General features: G+C 39.4%; 3 protein-coding genes across 3 annotated transcripts in view; all 3 read right to left on the reverse strand.

Annotated features, from left to right (window-relative positions):
- Positions 1-11849, reverse strand: part of LOC309706828 (uncharacterized protein) — a 127476-nt gene extending 115627 nt beyond the window's left edge. The window contains exon 1 of the mRNA XM_082533735.1: positions 11820-11849. The gene's annotated coding sequence lies outside the window, so the exon portion shown is untranslated. The remainder of the gene's footprint in view (positions 1-11819) is intronic.
- The window catches only part of LOC309706827 (serine/threonine-protein kinase 4-like), a 45421-nt gene extending 24610 nt beyond the window's left edge, over positions 1-20811 (reverse strand). The window contains exons 1-9 of the mRNA XM_082533734.1: positions 20304-20811; positions 10908-10988; positions 9169-9297; positions 8014-8128; positions 7603-7767; positions 7230-7397; positions 5660-5797; positions 4983-5111; positions 4534-4756 (exon numbers count right to left, since the gene is read on the reverse strand). Of these exons, the coding sequence (XP_082389860.1) occupies positions 4534-4756; positions 4983-5111; positions 5660-5797; positions 7230-7397; positions 7603-7767; positions 8014-8128; positions 9169-9297; positions 10908-10988; positions 20304-20347 (1192 nt within the window). The 5' untranslated portion in view covers positions 20348-20811. The remainder of the gene's footprint in view (positions 1-4533; positions 4757-4982; positions 5112-5659; positions 5798-7229; positions 7398-7602; positions 7768-8013; positions 8129-9168; positions 9298-10907; positions 10989-20303) is intronic.
- A 798-nt stretch (positions 20812-21609) lies between these two features.
- cox6c (cytochrome c oxidase subunit 6C) lies at positions 21610-26621 on the reverse strand. Its single transcript, XM_082534298.1, has 4 exons — positions 26536-26621; positions 24040-24154; positions 23482-23614; positions 21610-21752 (listed from the first exon to the last, which is right to left on the reverse strand). The coding sequence occupies exons 2-3, from the start codon at positions 24142-24144 to the stop codon at positions 23489-23491; spliced, it is 231 nt and encodes a 76-aa protein (XP_082390424.1). The 5' UTR covers positions 24145-24154; positions 26536-26621; the 3' UTR covers positions 21610-21752; positions 23482-23488.
- Between the last annotated feature and the right edge of the window lie 1091 nt (positions 26622-27712).

A 27712-nucleotide genomic window follows, 5' to 3' on the forward strand; every position in this document is an offset into this window, starting at 1 on the left:
TTTCTTTTGCTAAATTAAAGCCAACATTTACAAAGAAATCATTAAATTCATTTGCAATGTCTTTAGTTTTATCAAGCACAATATCTTTATCTTTTTTAAAATAACCTGGATAATTCTTATTTTTTGAGCCCTTTTTGATTATACTGTTTAATATCCTCCATGTTTCTTGTGTGTTACTTCTACTCCAATAATTTGTGCTAATATTCTTTCTTACTTGTTCTTATAATATTTACTAATCTATTTTTATATAACTTGTACTTTATTTCAGCATCTTTTGTCCTCTGTTTTATGAATCTCTTATATAGATTATTTTTCTTTTTACATGCATCTTCTATCCCCTTTGTGATCCATGGCTTATTTGATCTGTGATGCTTTCTAGTGAATTTCATTAAAGGACAATGTTTTTCATATAGTGAAATTACAGTTGATAAGAATGCATCATATGCACTATTTGAATCTTCATTTGCAAAAACCTCATTCCAATTGCGTTCCTTTAAGTCCACCTGGAGGGCAGTAATGACTCTTGTTGTTCTATGTCGTATCATATCAAATATTTGATTCTTTTGTTTAGTTTTAATCCCAAAATAATTTTGAAAATTTTAAATTTACGATCTAACTACAAAGTTAGATCGTAAAAATTGCAATATTTCTACCCGTTTATCCATTTAAATGTAGATCTGGCTGAAACTCTACGAGGTTTTCTGTCCCGTACAGTTTTCAGGAGATGAGTTTCTAATCCGGATTCTAGTCAGACACAGTTAAGGGCTAATCACTGCAAATTAAAATTCCTTTTATTTTTCAGTAGCATTAGGGAGGATCAATAACTGATCTAATATCTCATCTTGATCTTCAGGGCCCCTTCAGCATCAGACCACAGTCATTAGCTTGGGACACACACAGGCACCCTCTGAGGAGCACATTAAAGACAAGAGAAAAAGGCACACTCGCGCGCGCACACACACAAACACACAACTGAAGGACACTGGAGTTGTAATGCAATTATGAATTCGAAATGTTCCAGTGTTAATGCAGTTTAAACCGCTGCCTGTGGAGATCCATACTAACCTGATATCAGGACGTCTGACCGGAGACACACAGTGTGTGTGTGTGTGTGTGTGGCAAGGTTTTTTTGCGCAGTGTACCAGGAGCACAGAGAAAAGTCGTCGTACCATAGGTACGAGAAGTGTGTGTGTGTGTGTGTGTGTGTGTGTGTGTGTGTGTGTGTGTGTGAGAGCATGTGTGATGGAGACTCAATAAATTCACAGTGGCGTTGTGGCAGTGTACGTCTGTACATCTGGTCTCATATGAGAGTGTGGTGTCTTGCATTAACAGTGACTGTGAGCATCAGTGTGTCAGTCCAATAAAGCCTGTTACTCCAAGTCTTCAACAGTTAAGCCCTCAAAGTAATTCAAATTACACCTGAAAGTCGACTTCTGGTGTCATAGTAAACAGCACGTGGTGGACAGCGTTGTTTATGATGAAACAGCCAACCATGCCGTTACTGTGCGGGTCAAATATAGACCGTTTATTTCTGTAACTACGTGTGGTTGGCAGTCAGAGCAGTTCCAGTTTCTTGAGCTTGTGCAAAAATACCAGCAGTAAAAATCTATTTCCCTTTTGAACTTCAGTTAAATTCTCTGCACAAACAGCCCCTCGCTCTTATTCGTCCATCCATTTTCTTCCACCTGGAGGCCAATTTCATTCACACCTATGGACAATTTAGAAACACCAACATGCATGACAGTGGGGGGGGGGAAGTCAGAGTTCCCATGTAGATATACAGGCCCACGGCAGGCCAGGGGATTCAAACCAAAGACCTCCTTGTTGTGAAACGACTGCACACATTAACTCTTGCAAACAGATAATGTTAATTTGGTAGTCGTCTTTGCTCTAGACATGAGCTGAGATGATAGAGATGAGTTGCTGTAAGTGAGTTTGGGCTTTTATAGAGCAGTGAAATGCACAAAATAAAAACTATTAAAGTCATTTAACCTGAGATCCATCAACATTACACTGCCTTTTATTTATGTTCCTGTTGTGGGAGGTCAGAGTCTGGACTGAGATGGCTCACAGACTAGCTTTGGCCTTTGGGTTGTATGTCGCTCATGTGAGTATATCTGAATCTAAAAGGTCTATTTCTCCACAGATGGTGGTTCCAGATTACTTTGGTTTTTTTCTCATCAGGGCACTGGAGAATTGCAAACTAGTCCAGTGAGCACCTGAATGCTGCCGGTTCGTGTCAGTGGTAGTAAATGTGGCCAGCGCTCCCCTGGTTTGAAAGTAACTCTCATTAGATGAAGTGTAGGAGTTGTGATATTTGGCCACGAACCTCCACAGTAGCTTTATTTTCATCAGAGCGTATTCTGGCTGCATATTACTGGAGTCACGCAGAGCTAAAGCAAATATACACTCACGCACACGTCAAGCGTCAGCGTGCTCAGTGTCTCATTGGGGTTAATTCTTTGCGTATAAAAACAAACATAAAACACGCCCACAGACCGCCAGCACTGATCAACTCAGTCCAACTCTTATTGAGAATCTGTTCCAAAGCACCAAATACAGCCAACGCTTCAGCTCCCACACAGTCGACAGACGCCAACAGACCGATGCAGCACCAACACATCCCTGAAAGACACTCCAGCAGGTCTGATCTTATTCATCTTTTTGTTCTAACTCTTTGCCCTCTGGTTTTGTTTCTCTCAGGTGAACTGAGTCTGGTCCCTCAGGTTATGTCAATTAAAGGTTATAGCAAAGCTTTTGGGGGAGCGCACAGGCAATGCTTGAATGGCTTTAGGTTTACTTCAAAGGTAACTGAAACAAAAACATACAGAATCAGTCAAATCAGACAAGAAGAGAAAAATTTGTGATTTTCCCCTAAAAGTTACACATTTATTAAACACGCAGCTTCACATAATTTCGCCTAAACAGATCAATCCAGAGCATCCACATGATTAATGCCCATGCCTCCTCCCACCAGAGGACTGCACAAACAGGAAGCTAATGAATATTCTGAATAGATTGCTGGGAATAAAATATAAATACATTTACCTACATTGACTGGCCCAATAAAACAATAGATATACCTGCCACCACACAGCTGAAGCTGTAATAAAACCTCTCCTGCAGCCACACAACTGGCCGTTGATTGGCTCCCTGGATGCAGAGGTGGGCCAACTGCCAAGAATCGCACTACATAATTGTTCTACTTCTACTCGTGGTTATCTGAGTGCCACGTGTCTCTCATATATTTTCACAGGTTATATAAAGAGACAAGAAATAAAGCAGAACTACATTACCCAGAATCACACGTGACCATACAAAGTGTTAGTGTTCAGGACATCACTGCTGCCAACATCACACACACTGAGCCATTAGAAAAATCACTGGTGTATAAATCAAACATGGAACAAACTCTGCTGTTACTATTCGAGGCCTCTGCTGACACGCATCCCGCCCGAGTTCACCAGCAGCAAGTTCGTGCTTGTAATTTAGGAATTAACAGACACACCCAGAATTAGGAGGAAAGTCACTGTGGTACGAGAGTTCAAGCCTCTGGAGGAAACATCCTCAGTAACACCGACACACACAACACAGTGAACCTGTCGGTTCACAGCTCGGTCACAGTCTGCCCCCTCGTGGACAAATTAAACACTACAGCTGCATCTTTGGATATTATGGCTAAAAAATGACTGCGTTGCACCTGCAGTCATTCCAGCCTTTGAATATTCTGAGCTTTTTGTTTCAATTTCAAGCATTTTGCATGTTCTGCAGAACAATGCATATACCTGAAGGCATTATTAGTTTCATTGTTGGTTCAGTTATAATGTGTGGTATTTGTCTGATAGATATCCCAGTGTCAGTAAACATGCACCAAAGCTCAGGCTTGTTTTCTTTAGTTTTGTAAGTGGCCATTAAAATCTCTGTTTTTATTTCGGTTTTGTTTGCACACATAGTTCAGCTCACTCAATTCTCTGTCATAATCCCGCTGGCCTGTCACAGAGGTAGAATATCACACAGTGCATGTCCATGAACACGGTTCTGAATGTCTCGATCTTATTATTCTAACCCTGAGTGCATGAAAGAGAGGGATGACGTGACGCTGATCCTGTCTGTTTAAAAATAATGCCAAAGCACGTCATCATCTGGTTCCTCTTACATGTTTTCCAGTAAACTGAGAGCTAATTTATCACTGCATTTATCAGGCACAGCTCCACAAATGTACGAGCACATTTCACTGTAGCTAAAAACACACTGAGGAGTGCAGAGCAAACACTTACCCAATTTAAATATTTAGATTTCAGCACTGAGAAGTCACTCGACTAATCTCCAATTCATTCTGCAGCGAGACAACCAGCTCCTCAAAGCCAAAAATCACAGAGAAGCAACACTACTACACTACTACTATTATACTACTACTACTACTACACTTTGTATAAAGTTAACTTTGATTACGATCAGAGGCCAGAATTTAGTTGATTTTGCAGCCCTCATCGATCACTTCAGCACGCATGTCATGTATTTAGAGGGACTTACTTTTCATAGTGCCAGCATCTTCGTCATCATCATCGTCCTCGTCATCATTAGAGTTGATGACCATGGTGCCCAGCTGTGACTGCAAGGTTCCCGTGTCATCGTGTTCAATCATTGTTCCTGCGGAGCTTCCAAGAGAACTTCCTAAAGAACCGGCAGCCCGGATGGTTCCTGAGTCACCCGTACCTGCCCGAACCATCGTCCCCTGGTCAACCTCATCTTCATCCTGAAACACAGAGGCAGAGGGCAGCGTGATTTAATGCTCTCCAACGGCAGTTACAATATCCAGAAAGGACATGTTTATAAATATGAGGCTGTGTTTAGCTTTGGAAAGTTAGAAATCAAAAGCTCGTCAAATACAAAAACACTCGTAAGTTAACGTCTTCTTTTGTTGCAGTAACTTAAAAGCTGTAAATGCTATCCTATTGATATTTAAGTTGCTGAGTCTGTACCGAATTCTCATCGTCGTCTGCATCCTGCTCTCTTTGTTCTTCCTCCTGTCTCTTCAGTTTGATCTCCATGGCGTCTGTGATCAAAGCTCTGAGGATGGAATTGGGCTTGGCCGATTTAATAAACGGATGCTGTCGAGGAGAAAGACACGTAACGTTCAAACCAAACGTTTATGGGTTTTGACATTAGTTACAATTAGAAATGATCCATGAAAGCTAAAGCATGACCACAATAGCAAATATTACAGCAAATACTACGATTATGTAAAAAATACTACTATAATATGATGTATTAAACTGAAATTCCAGCCAGCAACAAAACAAAATAAAATGAATGGTTAAGTGAAGCTGTCCACTAAAAGACAATATCAAAAAAATAAAGCTCATTAATGTAAAAAAGAAAATATTCAAAAATCAAATCAAAAAAATGTAAAAATTTAAAATAAAAATACATTTGATTTGAAAAAGTTAAAGAGCAGGTCACACAATAAAACAGAAATAAAAATAATAAACAGATTAAAAAATGAGCACTTTTTTTTAATAGTTATTACCTCATTTACATAGTGTGGCTTTAATAATTAAAAATCTAATTTAAAGATATCTAAAGGTTTGAATGTTTTCTGATCACACGGTCATCCACGACACTCGGTCTGTTGTCAGTTACAGGATTGCTTCGTTACCTGTAACAGCTGTGTGGCCGTAGCTCTGTTTTCTGGGTTCTTCACTAAACACTGGCTGACAAAGTCCCGGAAGCCCGGAGACCACAGATCCGGGTTCCGAAAGGTTGGGGGAGGGTTTGTGGGAATCATGAAGATGGCCTGGAAGAGGAAACAGTTCAGCACACTGAAGGCAAAACCAGCTAACCATCACTGTTCAGCTAAATACAGTAATTTATGTCACACTCCTCCGTTTCCTCTCTTTGTCTTCTCTTACACACACATACAGCTGTTATTATTTACATACTAACATTTTTGGGGCTTACACACACAGTGCAAACACACTTGCACTGCTTTCTACTAGAGATGTAGAAAGCAGCTGGTATCTGTATTTGTATTTGTTGAGGGGGGAAAGTATTTGTACTTGTATTTGTATTCAAGTAAAATTCAAAAAAATTTGCGTTATACTTTTAATTAACGTAATAGAATTAAAGAATACTTGCACTATCCTTTATAATCATTATGGATATGCAATATTAGTTGATGTTTTTCCATAAATCCAGCAATGAACATGTAACAAGGAACGTCATTGAAAAGAAAATAACATAACAGCCATTACCTCATCAGTGGTCAAACCAACAACTGATAAAATACCATTATGAACATTATGAACCCACCACCACCCGTCCTGTTGGAGGAGACTGAACAGACAGCGAAACTGACTTGCAGGGGCAGAACATGGCTGTGATGATGAATTGGTGCTTGTGGGGGGGTTGGCAGACAGTGCCAGGAGAGGATGCTTTAAGTGCATGTGATTACGCATAACAGATGTTGACAGATGTTTGATATGTGTGCCTCTGCTGATCTGACTTTTGCACACATTACATATCACTTTGGTTTCATCTGCAGCACTGACTGAATGCTTCCACACAGAACTTGATCAAGTTGTTTTGGCTGGTGGAGGACCAAGAGGTGGCTCAGCAGCAGCCACACTCTTTTCTATTTTGTTGCCCAAATGCATGTGGGGAGTTTCAGCTAAGTTCATGGGTGACGGGAAGCTATGCTAAGGTTAATTAGGTATAGTAACTTAAACGTATCATATAACTCCCACAAGTGCATACAATTTGACACAACTACACAAGCATCGTTTTAACCTTTTAAACCAAACTTTAATGTTACTCTGTCAACAGCCTATTTTTAAATGACCGAGCTAACAAAGCTACGTAAACAGAGCGAACATGAGTTAAAGTTACCATTGAGAGCACTGACTGCAGTCGTCAGTAATGCAGCGTAATGGAATAATCTCTCAATCTTCGCAAAAGTTATAAACTGTCTCCGGAACCCAGTTAAGGTACAAAGAAATATATTCAACAAAAATAGTGACGCAGTTCAGCCTTTTTTCACTCAGCCGAGCCTCTCTGTCAGTCACCTCTTCCATTCACTCATCCGGTCGTGCACTGCGGTCTCATAAGGAAACTCAGCTTTTTGATATAAAGTTTTTCTTGTTCCCGAATACAAATATTTTTTCAAGTATTTGTTCAAAATAAGTATTCGTAAAAAACACGTGATTTGTGGACTATAACACGATCCGTACCCTCATTGGGTGTATGTCCGCGTAGGGTGGCTTGCCCTCAGCCATTTCTATAGCTGTTATTCCCAGAGACCAGATATCTGCCACACAGTTATATCCGATCTCCTGTATGACTTCTGGAGCCATCCAGAACGGCGTGCCGATGACAGTGTTTCGTTTCGCCATCGTGTCCTGATGAAGGATGGAGAGAAAATAACATAAAGTAAAGCATAGAAGGTTAAAGCTTCTACAACATTCAAAGGGCAGATAGCATCTTTATTCAGCTACTGGTGTTTAATTGTGTTTTCTTTCTATATTAAACCAGATATAACAAAACATTTAAAACACATCAAACATACATCATATGCATTTACAGTAGCAGATTGATTTCTCTTACTGTGAGCTGTCCAGCAACTCCAAAGTCGGCCAGTTTGGCCTGACCCTCCGAGTTCAGCAGGATGTTGCCTGCTTTGATGTCTCTGTGGATCTTCCTCATGAAGTGAAGATACTCCAGACCTTTCAGAGTGGACTGAAGGATGGTGACTATCTCCTCTTCTTTGAGCTACAAGGCAAACGCAAGTAACATTAATTAGATTCATGTATGCAAAGCAATGTTCAAACAAGACGTGCCTCCTCCACATCAGTGCTACATCTAAATATTCTTAAACTGAAACCGTAGAGATGCATCAGACTAACATTCATTTATCGAAAACCTTGAAGTCGTGCAGAAGCCTTACACACACGCTGTGCTCCATGCAAACTACATGTGAGTGAGCGTGTGCGTGTGTGTGTCTGGGTGTTACATTACCGTCTTGTTACGTATTCGGATGATATCCGATACGGACCCAGCGCCACAATATTCCATGACGATCCACAGGTCTGTGTTTTTGAAGTAGCTGCCGTAGTAGCGCACCACGTGGGGACTGAACACAGGGACATGGGTGAGTCAGACCACATTCATCCATTTATTTCAGGATGTTTGAGATTCAATGTGTTGCTTTTATGCTCAGTCAGGCTACGATTCTCTCCCTGATGAAACTTATTTCCTAAAGTTGAGCTCAACATTAGCAGGAGACCTTATGTGACCTTATGAAACGGCCAGCTCACGTCTGAGTTGTGGTGCAATCACACAGGGGTGAAGTGAATTTACAGACATCTGTGGTTAGTTTCAGAGTGTTTGTTCAAGTTTAGTTATTATTGTTTCAAAGTGTTTAGTGTTGTGCTAACTCACAATGGACTAAAACTACCACAGAACCTCTGAGGTTGATGAAATATTGTAATAGTTATTTTGTTACTACATGTAATACTTTACTGATCTCACTATTTTTCTAGTGGAAATCACAGTTTGTATTATCTGCAGATCAGCAGACAGAGTGCAGTAGTACAGCATCCCCAGGCCCTGATGAGGTTTGTGAGTCAAAGTGAAAGTGTCGCTCACGTTTGAAGAACACTCTGGAACTGCTGGTACTTTGTCTATTTATAGCTGCTGCAGCAATGAATGAAAAACCTCAGTAAACACTTTTATATGACAGACTCTGCAGGTCTGGTACACTTCCCAGTGAGAAACAGACCATAATAATGTGTTTCCCCTGGAGAATTATATAACAGTCAGTTGGTGTGGAGGTGGGGCTGTCACCTTATGGGAAAGCCCCCCCAGAAAAACTTAATGAAACTTTCTAAATGTTTCCGCAGAGGCTGAAATCACTTACTGTAAATGTTTCGAGTATCTGCTTCACTGCTTTTCAGCAATTTAACCAAACATCTACGCCCACACTTCTCTTACGGGGGACTTTTTTTAATCCAGTTTGAGGTCGTGTGTAATTACAGGGCGGAAGGACGTGTGCAAAAGATGAGCGGCAAAACGCTGACCACACAAAACACCAAGTCACACCAGTGATGCTCTTACTGCCTTTGGGTTTTTCTTATGTTTCATGGCACGGATCGAGTTCAGTAACGCATGTACCTGTTACACTGCTGCATGATGGAGATCTCCTTGATGATCTCTTGCAGATCAGACTCCACAGGAACTTGTTTGATGGCTACGATCTCCCCAGTTTCTTTATAATGAGCCTTAAATACGCAGCCGTAAGACCTGCAGGAACACAAAGAGAGGCTTAACATGTTCTTTCGGCTGTTAATGCCTGAGATCAATGAGCAGATAGTTGTTATCTCCAAGTTTAACCAAACAGTATCGAGCCACACCCAAGAGTTGGTGAGGCTGCTCGATTATAACAGAATTTAAATGATTTTCATTAACTTAAACACAGACAGTTACTGAACTTATAAACTTCATTTTAACAGATTACATTTACTGAAAAAGGAGAGAAGCCTTTTTCTTTTTCAGTCTAAGGGATGCTCGTCTGTCCGTGCTGGCCTTTACAGCAGGATGTGTGAAGGTGCACAAAGCAGTAAAAAAGCAGAAGCTGTGAGCTCAGGTGCCTCGGAGGACCTGCATGACGGCCAGCAGGTGGGCAACAGCGGCCCTATATAAGTCATAATGTCCGAGTTCCCAGTCGGGTTTTTAAAAATGGAACGATCCCTCAAGCTGGATTTCCAACTCGGAAAGTCAGAGGAGCCCCACGAATCCTGAGTTAAGGATCCAACAGTGGATGGAAAATAGTCAAAGCTAATCTGTGCTTTATTAATATTGATCTGTGAATAGCTGTAACGTGCTAAGAAGCAACAAATCCTCTTTTTCCTGCTTTTCCAACCGTATTACTGGAACTCACTCAGCTCTGAGGTGAAAGACGCTGAGCGATCTAGAGACAAACGCACCTGTTAACGATCTTTCCACAGGTCTTCCTTCAGAAACCTTGTAACTTTTTCTTTCCCTAGATAAACTCTTTCTTTCAGTCATCTTGTACTGCGCTTAACTAGACAGCAAGTGAAAAGCACGCCTCTGTATAGGAGAGCGGTGGGCTTCATTTCTAACACTGGAAAAATATGAGAGGGTTGTAGCAAAACTGAATAGAAACTGTGAACCTTTTATCCTGATTATTTTGTTTTCACAATCGCTGGAAACCAAAATTCAAGTAACCGTCTAAGAAGAGGTCCTTCTTCTCTTTCTCCACTGAAAATAGCCCTCGGGGGGGTTCCCACACTTAAAGGTGTGGCCTCCCAAAAACTGTCTGCGAGTTCCTGCAGTGGAAAGACTTCACAGACACATTAATTAGTGACTGATGTCAATAGTAAACATCAGTGTACTATTCAATTTATTTCATTACTTTCCCACCAACAGTTTTTCTCACTTTGACAGATGAAGCAAGAGTGAGAAAAAGCTGTGATATGAGCATGAAAGAAAACGGGTATGAAAAAAATAGTTTCATTAAAGCCAGCGTTACTAATAAGACGTCTTTATTGCAAAAGTCGAGCAGCACCGAATGACTCTGATTAATTGCAGGATCATTAAGAAATGTCTGGAATCAGCTATGACGCGTGCAGGCGAGGAGTCAATCAACCGCTCGGAACAGGAAGCACATTGCCTCTTCATATCCTGTTTCTCAATGTTGACAGGCAACAGAGGAGGGCGGAGCCTGAAGTCTGACAGGAACAGAGATGAAATGAAGCAGAAAGAAGGACAGAGATACGGAGAGGACCAGGATGACTAACACAGTCCAGGATGACACATAAATACAGGCAAAGTGAAACTTTGCTCCTGTCAGGACCGAGGTGAGCCTCAGACTGTACGGCTACATGACTCACCCTTCACCCAGCTTCTCCAGGACATCAAAGACTTCCTCTGGCTGCTTGGTGAGACTGTCCTCGCTCAGCTTCTTCAGCTGTCTGCAGTGACAGAAAGAACAATTTTCAGGATTTTTGTTCGTGGTTTTTGGTTATTTGTCTCATCGTTTGCAGCACACGATCACAGCTTTTGTACACTACATGCCTCTAAAGCACTTTAGGACAACTCCTGCTGACCTAAACTGACACTCTGGCACTTTCACATTAAAAAAATATTGCAGAGCGTGCCAGTAATTAACACCTGAAAGTAAAAAAAAACAAAAAAACAATTGTAAACGCATTAATTTGGTGCAGGGTCTTTATTATTATTATTATTATTATTATTATTTGTTCCATTTTCCACCCTCAAGATAAAAAAATGTTAAAAGCTTAACATTTCAAGGCCAACATTTTATGCAGTAATGAAAACAGTAAATACATTTTTTTCCTTCCAACAAAAGCATGTGTGTAATCTGAGAGAAGACTTTATTACTGAATTCAGCCTTCTTCTGAGTGCTGATCACGTTCATTCTCTCCTGAAACATTAAAATATCTCCACAACCTTTGAACTGAAGAGACAAAAATATCTCTACGCAAACAAAAATAGATGCAACATGTCCCAGATGCAGCTTGTGATGAGATATTTTTTTAGGATAACTGAAGGTCCTCTGCTCACAAGTCCATGGGAATAAAATAAAAATGCAATACTATGTTATAATAGCATTACTTCTACAGTTAGGCTAAGTAATGCTAATATGATCACGATATTATAAAGGGAACACCCAGACATGCAAGCTTTAGTATGAAATGTGGTCACTTAATTTTTTTTTTAAATTGGCATTAATTTACAAAAACAGGGTCACTTTGAACTCCTGCTGATAAGCAGATGAATACACCTACATATTAGGGGTGCAACGATACTCGTATTGATAATACCGCTGTATCGAACAGTTCAATATCAATTTGATATTGAACTGTTCGATACAGTGCTTTCATTTCGGTACACATATGTATCGAACAATACAAAATTATTTATTTATTTTATCAACTTTTCTTCTGACGATGCTGTCTGTGTTGAGAGCTCAGTGGATCTGTGTTCGACTACTCCGCCTAGGCTGCACTGTCGAGCGCAGATCCACTGAGCGCAGCGCAAGCTAGCAAGACAGAAGCTAAGCTCGTTGCAACATGGCAAATTGAACCTCCCCCACCCTCATTCAGATCTGGCGTTTGGAACTATTTTGGTCTTCATGTGACGTATGACCCTGAAGGTAAGCGAGTCATGGACTAAAGTAAAACAGTATGTTGGATGTGCCACGCAATGCTCAATTACATGGGTGGGAGCTAGTGCATAAGCGCAGTTAGCTCGTTAAGGTGTTGATGCCGTCCAGCCCCATACACGGGGCGATCGTGCGGTAGCTCGTTAACGGAGATTTGTTGTGGCGTTAAGGTCATTTCAGATTAACGCTGACAGCACTAGTGGGAACACAACGAATATGACTGCACATTTACACCGACATCATCCTAGTGCAAAGACAAGTGGAGGCAGACAAAAACAACAAGCACGCATGCTACAAACTTTAATATGTTTAATATGCTGCTGAGAATATAGCCCAGAAGAAGCGTATAGTATAGCTTTTATTTTGGAAAGAGCCATTTCTCTGTAATAAAGATGAGTGATTCCTCAATCAGATAGATTTTTTTTTACTACTTTGTTGTTTCAACAACATTAAATTTAAAAACTGTACTTCTGAGTTAAAATATATATTTATAACTTAAATAAATGACAAATTAAACATTTTTTTGTATCGACAAAATACCGTGAATTTTGTGTATTGTTGCACCATCAATCAATCAATCAATCAATCAATCAATATCTCTCTCTCTCTCTCTCTCTCTCTCTCTCCAATTTATACTTTATATACAACAAAGTAGATTACTGATGTTCAACGAGCCTGAGGAGTGACTATCTTGTTTGAACTGATATAATTATGACAAAGAGTCTTTGTTACTCTAAGATTATAGATTTTCTAGTTATTTGTGGAGACATGAAAAGTTTATTTCTAGATTGTTAAGAGGCAATTAAACAGATCAAGTTCTGTAACAAGTTACTTTTTCTACAAGTACTTAGTACAGTAAGGGAAGTGTAAAAGACTCTTGAACAGGTCGGTTCTTTTTATTAATATTATTAGAAAAAAAAGCACAAAATAGTGGAGCAACATCGGTTAGCAGTAGATCGTTTTCGACTCAGAATCTTTTCTATTAACTAGAAGCTGTTGGGAATGTTATGATTTAAGTAATAATGATGGCCTTGACTCCGAGACTCTGAATCACAGCAGCTGTAAAACAGAGTGGCAGCTTCTGCTTGGGCAAATAAACTATGATTACTTTACTGCTGAGTAATAACAGGGAAAAAACTGTAGCTGGCTGCTGTGCTGAGACTTCAAGCGTATACCTGAACTTACCTGGACTGTATTTACACTTCTGTGAGAGAATTTAAATCCAACTCAGTGAGAGCAGGTCTCATTTATTCTAAAAACAACTGACCAAAGATCCAGCCGAGTCATATCCTGAATAATCTGCTGCCTCCTCTCTCGTTGTATTTGACTTGTGTTTGTCTAAATTTTGTGTTCTGAGTATGTGGATTAGTATTTATAGTATTTAATGATTATTATTGACGTCTGAGGGACACTGCAAAGCCAAAGCAATAAATGCTGTGTGTTGTTCCAGGGTCATACTGCATGCTTATCTCTGTAGAAATAAACATTCAAGTATAAATAAATAATTAATAATAAATAACACTAGTAGGGGTTAGTGCAGTTTGAGCCTCTTAGCGACTCTAAACAAAAAGGTTTATCTTATTTCTTTAGCCACAAATAACACTGACCGATTTCAAACACTCGGCCCAACACAGCACTCAGATATGAACACATGAGGACTATTTCCATTTTAATCTGCTCTAGTTTGAATTGTGAGGCCTGATATTACAAATGGTGACTGTTATTGCATCTACAGAGTAAACAGAGATGTGTTTTATTGCCCTTTTTATAAGTGTGCATTCATCAGTGGGATTACACAAAAACCTGACCGACAAACTTTATGCAAAGATTAGGACGTGTGACGTGTGACCAGAAGAAGTCTGGAGCAGATCAGAAGTGTGAAAATGATTTTTATGGTCTGAGCTCAAAAAACATCATACAAGATTTTTTTTATAAGAATAAAATCCAAAAACAAAACAGCAGAGATGGCAGAGAAGTCTTTACAACACAGAGAACATCTCTTTAAGAACATACTGAACGCTGAGAGCCGGTCTTTCTCTTGGTGTCTCAGGCAGCCTGATTTGTGAGTCTGTGCCTCTCTAAAGCCAGCAAACCACATTTTCTACCTCACACTGCCCAGCACAGCTCAGTAAGCCAAGCTGTCCAGTGTATCAGCGTCAAGCCACAAAAGAGAGAGTGAGAGCAAATCATTGAGATGCTAATCTACCACAGCAGCCCATGATCTGCTTTTCAAGTGAACTTCTAAAAACGCATGTGTGGATCTGCTGAGGCCAAAAGACCTGGACTCCTGTTCCTAAATTTAAAATCTTTTAACCTAAAATCTCCTTTCCTTGTATATGCTTCAAGTATGTCTATTTTTCCTCTAGAAATTCAGTCACAGTCCGACTGATCAGACTGATTTGTTCACTACCAACGTCTGCTTATAATATTCTTCCATATTTATTAAAACACTGAGAAAGAAAACCTTGTGTTTACATTTTTTTAAAGCGGCTGGCAAGCAGCTGTGATGGTGATTAATGAAAACTTTCACACACGAGTGAAAGTTTTATCCCAAGTATCCCACAAATAAGAGGATGCTAACAAATACCAGCAGACATTACATATTAATAACATGAATAACAGACACCGTTAAAAACAATGAAAACGTTTTTTTATTAAAACTCAACGTGTATCAAATTGATCAAAGCAATGTTAAACAGGGGTGAATGTATTTGGCCCAAATGTTCCCTCTAATCTGTCAGCCACAACTCCGTCACACGTCTGCCTCGTGTGTGCCAGATGTCAAATGTGTGTTTTGACATTTAGACCACATGTGGCCGACCCGCTGCTCGGTGGAAGTCACATACAGCCTGTCTCCTGTCATTTGGGGCCACGTCAGGCTCAGGCAGATATTTGCTGGTATTCTTACTGAGACTGCCGGTTGGAAAATTTTTACATTTCGCCCAACCCTGGAGTCTACTCTGTATATTCAGTAAGTATATGTATTAATATACATATACTTAAGTATAAAATATGAAATGTATCATCGTACCCATCAGTAACATTACTGGACAGTGTTAATTTAAAAGCATAACACTAATATTTGTGTCTAAAAAGTGCTACGTTTCTTTTAAAGACCCTTTTTAAAGTCTACCCGAAACTAGACACACACAGTAGGACCTGCTTCCCCAACTATATTTGATGAGCATTAAAAACATGGTGCCAGGTCTTTTTAAGCATAGGAATGAAACAGGACTGTAGCTTTTTACATCTACATGGACCAGTATTGTTCCAATCATTACTTATAAAATCTATTTCCTCTGCTCAGTTTATCAGGACACCACATATTTTCAAAAGCGCTCCGACGTTTTCGGAGACGTCTGTTACCCACTAGCTCGATAGCTAGCAGGGGGCAAGGCTCACTAGAGCCGTGAGAACACCGGACTCCCGGCAGATCGTTTTCAAACCCACCGCCATCTTTCGCTACTCAGGTTAAATATATATGAGTCACTTAGATAACTTCAAAATGTTGTTGTTTGGCTTTTTTTTTGTATTTTATTTGTTCCTGAGTAAATCGGTTTGGCTGAGATTAAAGTTATAGTTTTTACACAGCTGAATAAACATCAAGCAGACAGCTGATTATCAGAAGTGTGAGATGCTCGAGAATTTACTCCGGTGTCCTGTTATATTTTAGATAGCAAGGAGTTTATTAAACTTCACCGAAACAATCTGCAAATTTCATTAAAATTTAATAAACTATCATCTTGTCTTTATTTTTAGTTAGCACAGACCTGAAACACTTAAAGCTGTAAGATAATGATAGTTATATAAGAGCAGATCAGATGCTGCTGGTGCAATAAGCAGTACGTCCAATGGATGATGATCTGATTAGTCGACTAATCGCAAAAATAATCGGTGACTAGTCGACTATCAAAATAATTGTTTGTGGCAGCCCTAGTAACGATATATATCACGATATATTCTTTTCTTCTGTATAACGTATTTTCCACACTATAAGGCGCACTTAAAATCCTTTAATTTTCTCAAAAATCGAGAGTGTGCCTTATGTATGAATTCTGGTTGTGCTTACTGACCTCTAACCAATTTGGGGGTGCAGAAATCTGTTAAAAAATGTTTTAGTACAACTTTGGTAAGCCACACTGCTTGATGGATTGTCGGAGCATTACTGCCGTATAGTGATGCGCGAATCATGAACGAATCGTTCAATACTCGAGAATCATGATTCACAAGCCCAACTGACTCATCCCTGTTGCTGTTAGAAGCAATATATCTAGCTTATAATTACAACTGTGGAGAAAAACACAACATCCAGTATCTCAACAAAAACGTTTCTGCTCTGAACTGGAAGAAAAAACCCTGAGTAGAAGCTCACATCAAGACAATAGCTCCACGGTTCACAGTAGCATCGCTCTGCTAACATGCTAACAGCACATTTGAGCTACTCACCCCTCCCTCCTGGCTCACAGCTTCATTTTTTCTTGGTTGGCAACCAATGTTAAGGCGCATTACCGCCCCCTGGCTCACAGCTCAGTGGACATTTAGATGAGAAAATATATATTTGACACATTTAAGGAAAATACTAATAAAATAAAAATAAACATAATAAATGTTTTTGATAGGAAATTGCTTAATTTTAGAAATGTTTTTGCTCTTTTTTGCTCTATAAAATAGTTGTTTTCTTTTAGAATCATTCATCTTAGCAGTAGGATTTACATGAAAAGAGAAACAAATTAAGTTTGAGTGAAAATGTACATTTTTGCACTCTCTGGTCGACTGACTCAGTGAATCAAATGACTCAAAAAACCCGATTCACTTTGGTGAGTGACTCATTAAAACTCAATTCAGTAAAAAGAATCAAATTTACCACCACTACTGCCGTAGTGAGGAGCTTCGCTGATGCTATACACGGGCCAAACTTCAGTCAGGAGAACAACTGAGATTATTCATCCACAATACGAGGTTAGTCATTAATATACTGCAACATGGGAATAGAGCAGCTGCCAGAGGATTCAACATTAATGTATCAATGTTACGGAAGTGGAGGAAGCGCAGTTTTTGGATTTCCCCATATTTCAAAAGTGCTTCATCTCTTTGCTATGACTGTCGCCCGGCATAATTTGCAGATGATAATGGTTCTGCGATGCTTTCAACCAAAACAGGTGCAGCTTGATGACATCATCAACATGCGCTATCGCGATAGAGCGATATAGTCAAAATCTCTATCGTTGGCCAAATTTCTATCGTTTCTATCGTATATCGTTTATATCGCCCACCCCTAGTCTGCCAGCCACCAGCCTCCCTGCAACTGCAAACTGGATAAGCAGCTAAGAAAATATTAGACTGGATGGGTTTAGGTGATCTGCTTCAGGAGACGATGAAAATAAAGTAAAAGCAACATAAAACCCTAAAAATAATATACCAAGTCATTTTTTATATCCTAAAATGAACAAACAACTCATCCTTGCACTTTTATTTTGAAAGACCCATCACTCCTAACACGCTAGGTCCTTCCCATCTCTTGACTTCCTCTCAGCAGGTTGTTATTGTAACACACCTTAGTGTCATTCAGCTGCTTCTACAGGGTCTCTTTATCCAGGTTACAGGTGGAGAACAGACTCATGTACCACCGCACTGAGCTCGCAGAGCAAACGACGACTATCATCAGCAGCTGCAGGGCAAGACTGTGGAGTCCATCCACAGGACGACAAACTCAGTACAGCAACAGTGGATTTTGTTAGCCTGTTACTGATCTGCACAAAGTACTTGCTTATTACGGTATTTGCAGAGGAAGGCCCCATAAAAGTATTTATTTAATAATTCATTTAAAAGAGCACGACTGTGACTCCCCCACACACCTGAGGGTGACAATGAAATACATCAGGATATACAAACATGATTTTATATTTGAACACAAAGTCTAACCCAGTCTTGCAATAACAAGGGATGAAACCAACACAAAAGTCCTGCGTTACGTCAACGCAATGAGGAAACAGTGGATGAGTGAGTTAAAATGATAACATAAGAGCGGCGAGTTTTACCAGCATCCTCCTGATAAGAGGGGATAATAGGAACCTCTCAGTTCCTACTGTCAAACACGCTGAGCTCACAAACCAGTTCCCACAACAAACAAGTTCACGTCTGTTATGAGCTGTTCAACATCAACATACAGAGTGATGACAGCGAGGAAAGAAAAAAAACAGGATGCATTTTTAATGAAGAGTTTGTTGTTTAGTTTTCATTATTCTTCTTCTCTTTTTTATTTTTAGCATTTATGGTGTTTCATGGTGAAAATGTCTCTAAAGCTGCTCAATAATGGAAAACAATCAGTTATTTTGGCTGATGCTATTTAACACGATTACTCAGGCTTTAGAAAAATTGTAGATTTGTTACATTTCAAATAAGAAAAGATGCACTGCTTTCCCTGAACTTTAATTATAATTCAAACAAACTGAACAAAACGTGCCACAGCTTAATAGGGAGCGAATCTGAACTTGTTTGGCACAAGAGAGGGACAAAGGTAAAGAAAGGAGATGTATAAGGCCAAAACAAAAGCATCCTGAAATATGTTTTCCATACAATAGATTTTAGTCACTTTCGGCTGATCAGTTAATTTTTTATGTGCTTTATATTGGTGTAATTCTACAGAAACTAAGACTTTGATACAAACAGCCAGAATATCACATCGAAGCTCTAACTTCCTGTACCTTAATACCCGAGTGGAACTAGACAAGTGAATGCTGTGACGTTTAAGGACAGCTCAGGAAACGAGTGAACTGCAAATACATCATCATAATGGAGGGTTTTTTCTTTGGTCATGAATAACTGATCAGGCAACCAAGACTTTCCTGTGTTTTGTTATTCATCTCGAGAAACCAACGCATTAACTAAACTGTGGTTTTGAAGAATGTTTACACCACTATGACTTGTATTTTATATGTGTTTGGTATTTTATAGCTTATTTAATATCGCGAGTACCTGCCGAAGGATTGTGGATGGAAAACATTTAATTTGGATACAATTGAATTGGTACAAGTTTTATGGGCATAGCACCAAACACATAATGACTAAAACTAATCTAAATTTAGAATCTCAGAGAAAAGCAATTTTTACCTATATTTACAACTTTAACTGAACAGGACATTAAGCCACTCCTGTCTATATATTTTTGCACATATACAATTATACCCGTTTCCTTTTAAAAGCCTAGTCACACTATCACACATTTCACAACTTCATATCTGAATCAGGTTATCTGCAGTGTAAATAAAAGATCTGCAGGTGCAGAGACACAGCAGCCACACACAGGAGCAACAAAGCCCCGCATGAATCACACTCATTTCATTAAAACGTGTTCTTCTAACCCCTGTATCATTCTTTCCACCTGCCACAAACCCAGTGCTGTGGACACCCCACACACTCACACGAAGTTTCACACACACAACTCTTCTGTTAGAATTACTGCGCGTTTTATTGACTCTGAGCTGATTCAGTAACAACCCGTTGGAGATTAAAGCAGATAATCCGAGATCTTCAAAGAGATTTACGGCATTAAATTAGATCACTGGGCCTTTGATGGTGACAAGCCCAAGGATTTGACACAGCAGATCAAGTGTACACAGGCGGCTTGGTTAATGCAATAAGAGCTGGGATAGCGTCGTACTGACAGGCCACTATTTATTTAATCAATTAAGACAAAAAAAAAAGTTCTGTTTGCAGCTTCTTAGGTGAGAAACGTTTAAGATCTTAAGGAATCGTAAGACTGACTTTTGACTTTTTGTTACAATTTCTGGATATTGTGAAAGAACAACATATCAGAACAGACTCTTTTAAGACATAAACTACATGTAGGACAGCACGATCCATTAAAGTTACCCATAAGAAGACTACAGGGGACATGGAGAAGCTTTAAAGTCGTTTTAACTTAATGTCTGTTTTATCGTACAGTCGGTTATGTAATGCTACAGCCTCATTGAATAGATACCAATTGGCCGGAAGATTGCCACCCCACTGACAAACTTCACCGACTGCTACCGTTAGACTGATAAAATCAATGAGATGCCAGCCATCAAAAAGCCTGTTTTCATTCTTAGCATAGCTTTACCTGCGAGGGTTATGCCTCATCTGTACTTTGTCCTTGTAGTCCATGATGTCCTCTTCAGGAGAACCGGACTCTTCTGGATCTTCTGGCCTGCAGTCAAACTCGGGGGGAGCTGGCCAACGTTTCAAAGCAGACACTCGATGCTAACAGTAGCAGACCGCTTAATGCTAACTCGCTCGCTAACTGGCTAGCAGCAGCTAGAGGGACACTTAGCCCGCTCCTCCGCCTCACAGCAGCCTCCCCGCTGCCGCCGCTGCTGCCTGATATCCGCCAAAAATACAACGTCCGGTCATCATTCTGCAATACAGGCTCCACACACACCGCGCGTTTCTTCCAGCTGCCGTATTCTCATCACTGAATTCATCCTCCTCTCCCGTCCTCCAACTTTAGACTTGTTTGACAGACCGTTTGGCAGCCGCTGTGACATCCACCTGAAAAAACCAGGAAGTGTAGTAGAAGGCGGTGCAAACAAAGACTGCAGTGCGGGACGCGGCCAGCAGGGGGCACCAGATAGAATCCATCCATCCAATACACGACAGTTGTTCAAGTATGTTGAAAAAACAATTATAACACCGAAACATGATAAGTTACTAATATTATATAAAGTTACCGTATTCTGTTTCTGTTCTTCATGTTTGGAGCGGGGCATGTTTTGGGTCGTTGTTGTGTAGGAAAACAGACCAAAGACCCAGACACAGATTTACTGCTGACTGCTTGAGATTTTCTTTCAGAATCTTCACACATCCTTTTTTCTTCAATTCAGTTCTGTTAAATTTCATTTATAGGGTGAAGTCTAGTGATAGTTTTCTTTGAGACTACAATTCCCAACTCAGTCCTTTAGTCTTTAGAAACATTTACTACTAGCTTTCTTTCTTCCAGTCTTTGAAATCGTTCACTCCCTGCCTCTATCAGGTTTGTTCTGTAGTGAGCATCTCTTTAATTTCTTCATAATGTATTAATTATAATTAATGTATTATTAATAAAGTTTAGAAATGTTGTAATAACTTGGTGTATCTATCTCCTGCTTTGTGAGAAATAATGTCTACACTGATTTACTTTAATCACACTGCTTTCTCGGGTGATAGATAAACCTCGAAGGTTTTATGCCATGTATAAGATAACCGTCAGTTTGAACTTGATTTTGGAAGCTTTGAGCATTTTCAGTAGACACAACCTCAGCATTTGTAATGCGCACACTTGATGCTTCACCTCAAATGTCAAAGCATTTTCAAAATACTCCATCTCAAAAATGTCAAACCGATTAGAACAAGATTCAAAGCTTATTTTGAATAAATCACAAAGGCAGATGTTTGATCATTAATAGAATAGTTTATTTTATTTGAATGAACAAAAACAGCAAAGCGACGTTTACATCTGATCAGTAGGTAACGTCAAGGTGGAGGTGGAGAGGAACCATCTTTTAGACCAGGAATGAACAACAGGGAAGCAGAGCTGGAGGAAGGAAACAACCAGACATTAGAGATGCACGTGGTTTGATACGTCAGTAAGCACGTTGACGAGCACGACAAACGTTTTGTTTAAATAAAAAATAAAAAAATACTATTCTTACTGAGCTAGTATAAAATAAAGTACTATTCCAGTTTACATACAATTTACAAAACTTAAATTAAAAAAAGATCTAAGATTAAACAAAAGCTGTATACAAAACATGAATGCAGCCACCATGACATCACCTATTGGCTCGTAAAGTCACCGTCTCACAGATGTTTTGAAACTTTACGTGCCTGCGAGACGCAGACCTGACTGAGAAACGGAGTGATGCTGCGAGCTCATCACAGGGCAGCAACATTCATATGGTAGCCCCACCCTTAAGCAAACCTTGCTGTATCATCCATTTCTGACTCCATAATTTATAAGAACGGCCATCATGTTGTATTCAATGAGACTTTGGGGCAGGGATAGCTCAGTAGGTAAAGTGGTCGCCCCATGATCGGAAGGTCGGCGGTTCGAATCCACTTAACGGCTACCCTGAGGTACCCCTGAGCAAGGTACCGTCCCTACACACTGCTCCCCGGGCGCCTGCTTAGTGGGCTGCCCACTGCTTCACTGAGTGAATGGGTCAAATGCAGAGAAAAACAAGTAATTTCCCCATGGGGATCAATAAAGTATCCATTATTATTATTATTATTATTATTTAAACAACTCAGAGACCAAACTCCACAGAGCCAACCGTCTTTTTTCTAAACACTTCTCTTCAATCTGAATTATTTCCAGTCAGAGTCGGCACTCCCTGTTGGCCTTTAGAAAACATACAAATTCAAAGGACCTCAGCAGCAGGCACCAAGCTGCGTTCATAATTAAACGTAACAGTTTCACTAAAACAAAATCTGAGCTTGCAAAAGAAAACATCTGCAATATTGTGAGATGGTCCATCTCCATGTACTGTGTTGCTCATGCATAATGTGCAGCTGTGAAGCTAAAGCCTGATGAAAGGTGAACTGCTTTACTTAACACTCAGCTTCAAGAGTGAAGTGGAAATACTTCAGAATAATGGAATTTATCATTTGTTTAGGATTCAATTAAGATCATGCCTGTGGTCAAAAAAAAAAAAAAAAAAAGACTTTTAAAAACATTTTTAAATTATTTAACTCTCCCCCCCCCCCCCAATTTTTTTAAAAGACTGAGATCTGCATCATTCTTTTGAAGAATTGCTACAGCACCTAACATGAAATACTTTCCAACAATGTTGTTCAGCGATGTACAGACAGCCTTCAAACACTTTCTTGAAAACATGGCTGCTGTAATGTTTGTTTGCATGCCAATAAATCTGATCAGATCCACTTTCCCTATATTTAAAGCTAGCTGTGTCTCTTGTTCCAACCACAGATGTGAACTTTTTCCTTTGAATATGCAGCCCTGCTCAGTCACAGAAACTGCCCGTAAACAAGAAAGAAGTTGTTACAAACTGCAGTAATAATAAATTCTCAATATCTGCACATCTCGTATCATTTTCAGAAAATATTAAAAGGCTAATCCGACATATCGTAGATGAAAGTTCGTGTTTCCATGACCTGCTTTAGACTAAGAATATTATCTCCAGGAAAAAAAAAAAAAGCAGAACGTTAATGCTGATGGAAACACCATCATATCATATGTTACACTCCATATGATACCGAAGTTTGAAATGACAATATTTAAAGCCAAGTAATGAGGCCCTCACCGTGGCTTTACTTCCCAGTGGGCTGCACACTCTCAAAGACCCCAGCTTCCCTCATGGCGTTGAAGTCTTTGATGGCATCGTACTGCTTGTAGAAGTCTGCGTACGCCTGTTTCTTGGGCTCTGTCACCGTGTACTGTGGGGAATAACAACAAAAATATGACAGAACTTACTACAGGTAAAATTAGTATAACTACAGAGATAACAGAGACTACTCAAAGTATTAAAAGTGAAAGTAGGATACTATGCAGAAGAGTAAAACTGGTCACAATAAAAAAAAAACTATTATATTACTGTATTTATTTGTCAACATCAAAAATGTCATATCCTTTAAGTGAACGATTCATTGCATCTTATAAACTGATCTGAAAAAAAGAAGTTTAACTAGAAAATAAATGTGATGAATAAAATATGATCAGCTGTCTGCTGAGCTGTAAGTGGATCTAGACACTGACAGGACACTTGATGTGTTCCTTTCATCACGGCTGTGTCATTTTTTTAATCTTAGCATCACCATCAGAGTTGTGTTTGTAGCCGCCTGAGTGTGCGTCATCCTCTCACCTTGAATGCAATGGCAGCTGTTAAAGCCAGAGTGAAAGCAATGGGCAGGTGAAACCTCAGTCGCTTTGCAAGCAGCCCCCTCATCATTGGCTTTGGCAGAGACATGATGAATCACCTGCAGAGGGGAAAAAAAATACCAAAAAAAATCATTTAAATTTTCCCCCAATTATTAAATTCTGTACAAATATCAGAGAGAAAGAACAAAAGTACTGTCTTTATATCATTTCACTTTAAAATGTTTAAAACAATCATTTCCTGGTTAGTGATCAGAGTCAAATAAAAGCTGAATTTAACAACCCAATTTAAAGAATGACCCGATGTAAATACAATGAATACAAATCATGGTGTGTGTTTTGATAAAAGTGGATTTATAAAAATAAGATGCATGTAGTTTTATAGCTTCCATGTTTTACCATTGCCACCATGGAAGTTTTAATAGAGACAATAAAAACTGCAGTGACGACACAGAGAGTGACCGTGGAAGGAAATATGGGAGAAAACGTGGATGAGACTAAATGGCCTGCACACAAATTTTATGTATATCCAAATACTGCAGCACACTAAAAGTACCAGGATGCCTGTTGCCAGCATGCTTTGGTGGCTACTGTGACCCACTCAGCAAGGGGGTCAAAGGTGAAAGTACAAAGTCAAAATATGTTGGAATTGTACACATACTGAATACTGCAGTACATACAAAGTAGTTTTTAAATGCAGTTTGCTAAGCAGACAGTTTTGAAAACAATGAGACTCGTCCCTGATTCACCACAAAATTTCACCATGTTGGCTTTATTCTGTAGTTTTGCTATAATAAATGGACTAAATGGGCTTCTAACATAGTCCTTTCTTACTCTGAGCAATCCAATTACTCACCCATTCACAAGCACTTTTTCCAATTACTTTTCTATGCAATTGCTTTCTAACATTCACACACATTCATACTATGACGGATGCATCAGAGAGGAATTTAGGTTAGTATCTTGCCCCAAGGATCTCTGGAATGAGGACTGATTGGCTTGGATTGATCCACCAACCTTTCGATGAGTGCATGATCCGTTTCTACCTTTCCACCAAAACACATTTAACAGAAACTGAATTTAATGCAACTTTATAAAATAAACTTGATCAATTTTTAAGACGAAAACAAAGATTTTAATTTGTGAAACTCATTTTTGGATTTTTAGACTATTAAAAAACAGAAACCCTGTTGGTGACAAACCAAGGCTGCAAATCTCCTCACTGGACAAACTGAAATCTGAAAATATCTTCCATAAGACACCCTTTTCCCTAAAAACTGACACAACAATTAAACTCACTATTTGACTAAATTAACTTAGTAATAATAAAACAAAATCGGTACATTTTCCTTTAATTTCTCATTTTTGATAAATAAAAATACATTTCATACAGTATATTAACCCTACTTAAACATAATGTGTAAAAAACACATTTATCTCAGTCCTGATTTTTTTTTTTTAATAACGCAGGAAAGTTTTAATCTTGAAACCTTGAAATGCATGTAGACATTTACTCAGGCAGTTATTCTGAATCATTTCATAGATTAAAGTTAATTTCGGTAGTCACCAAAATATAAAGAGTATACAAATAAGAACCCGACTAACAGTTGATATATCTGCTTTAAAAAGGTGTGATAAAAGCTTTATTCGGCTGGAAGTTATACCGTCATCTTTGTTGGTGCAGATTTAAATCCTGGATTCTTTAATGGTCATGTTTCCACCTCACGTCTCTGGCACCAGTTAATAAATAAAAGCGGGTAAAATGACCCATCTGAGGCTCCTAATTCGCCTGAAGGTCGTTAGCAGTCACCCCTAAATGAACCTGCTGTTCTCAGATCCCTGCTTCACCTGAACTAACTCAATACGACATACAAGATCCAAGACAACAATAAAATATTGAAAACACGCAGAATGAAATGAATCCGTGTGTGTGTGTGTGTGTGTGGAGGATCGCCATTACACATGGCTGCAGAGTCAGGTCTGCACTCAAGCGGTGTGACCTTAGTCCCATTACTACCTCTGACGTGTGCCCTCGTTTACACTTAAATAATATCTATATGCATTATCGAAGGGCTTGAACGGGCTGATTTTGATTATTAACGAAGTAAAATCGGTTTGACGCCACCAGCTTCGGCGCAGGGTCAGAATAACGTTAGCTCACTGGCGACACTTAAAAAAAGTAATTTGCTTTCTAATACGACCATTTCTTTACCTATTGGTGGGACAAGCCATACCAACACAGCCTGCATAAATTAGCATGTATTGTTGGACTACAGTTTATAAGAGTAACAGGCTTTGTGTTAGCGCCGAGGTAGCTTTAGCTGTACACAAAGACAGCTAACCGGCCCGCGACAAAAAGAAGAAAGCAGAGAAAATAGGAGAAACTAATAACCCGGAAGATATCAGCCATCTGAAAATCAACATATTATATACAAAATTCAGTGTAAGAATATAAACGTTTTCCGTTTTGACAGATACTCACAGGTTGGATTCACGACCTTCACAGAAACCGCTAACGCACTGCAGCTGCAACCGGAAGAGATTCTGACGGGACGGCGGAGGGACAAACTTAGGTGGAGTAAAAGCGAAGTCAGTCAGTCAGAGCAACTGAGGTCACAGAAGGCAACAACGACAAGGTGACGTATGAAAAAGTTTTGTATGATATTATTTGTAAAACTATTTTATCTTGTTTTGTTGTCTCGCATTATGACATCACATCAGGAAATGGATCTTTCAGTATATTGCTTTGCATTTTCAGTTCTTGTCAGTATTGTGGAAATTCTCTCAATTACAATTACAAGAATAATTAAAAAGACTAATAATAGCACTGAAAAAAACTAAACTAAAACGGCACTTTTCAAACAATAAAAAATAAAACTGAAACTAAACCGAATTATAAATACAAGTCACAATGAAATAAAAAGAAAACTAATTATAAAATACAAAACTAAGTGAGATTTATTAGGTTCAGTTATACCTGTGGATGTATAGAAATTTCTATGAGAGAGGGCAATGGACTTTCCCCACTAGATCTCTTTGGGAATAACTTTGGGGGGTGAGATGCGGCGAAAAAGCTCTACAGATGTGATGTTTGCTTTGAGAGTGTTGATGTAGAAGTTTTAAGATGATCAGAATGTGCTTCACTGAGTCTTTGTGGATCAGAGAAAACAGATGTTAAGAGAGGAGCTGTGGTACTTTATGGGGAAGGTAGGAGTGGCAGAGAAGTGTGTGAGAGGGTGGTGCAGGACATGTATGAGGAGGACAGTGACACAGTGATGATGTGTGCTTTATGAGTGTCAGGTCATGGATTCATGCTGGGGGTTGGGGGTTACACCAGGGATCTGCTCTGAGCCTCTTCTTGTTTGCAGTGACCATCCCATTTCACAGCCTCGCACTTCCAGCCTTCTCGGTCTTCGGAGGAGCCGGCCCACATAGACCGCAAAGCCTGGGTCCTCCGAACGATGCAGCCCCTGAATTGAGACACCGCTAAAGTTAGAGAGGCAGAGATAGTTTGGACATGTGCAAAGGGGGGTTAGTGGATATATTACATAAAGGATGGTGAAAATGGAGCTGCTGGGCAGGAGCAAAAGAGGAGGACCACAGAAAAGATTTAGGGATGTAATGAAGGAGGATATGCAGATCCTTTGACCAAAATTTAG

The sequence above is a fragment of the Aulonocara stuartgranti genome (assembly GCF_965226115.1).
Source record: "Aulonocara stuartgranti genome assembly, chromosome: 5".
NCBI lineage: Eukaryota > Metazoa > Chordata > Actinopteri > Cichliformes > Cichlidae > Aulonocara > Aulonocara stuartgranti.

Excerpts from the sequence above, each read along its gene's own strand:
- cox6c (XM_082534298.1), bottom strand. The coding sequence starts at position 24,144 with ATGTCTCTGCCAAAGCCAATGATGAGGGGGCTGCTTGCAAAGCGACTG. Across the intron at positions 23,615-24,039 it reads CAGCTGCCATTGCATTCAAG|TACACGGTGACAGAGCCCAA; the intron begins GTGAGAGGATGA and ends TATTCCCCACAG.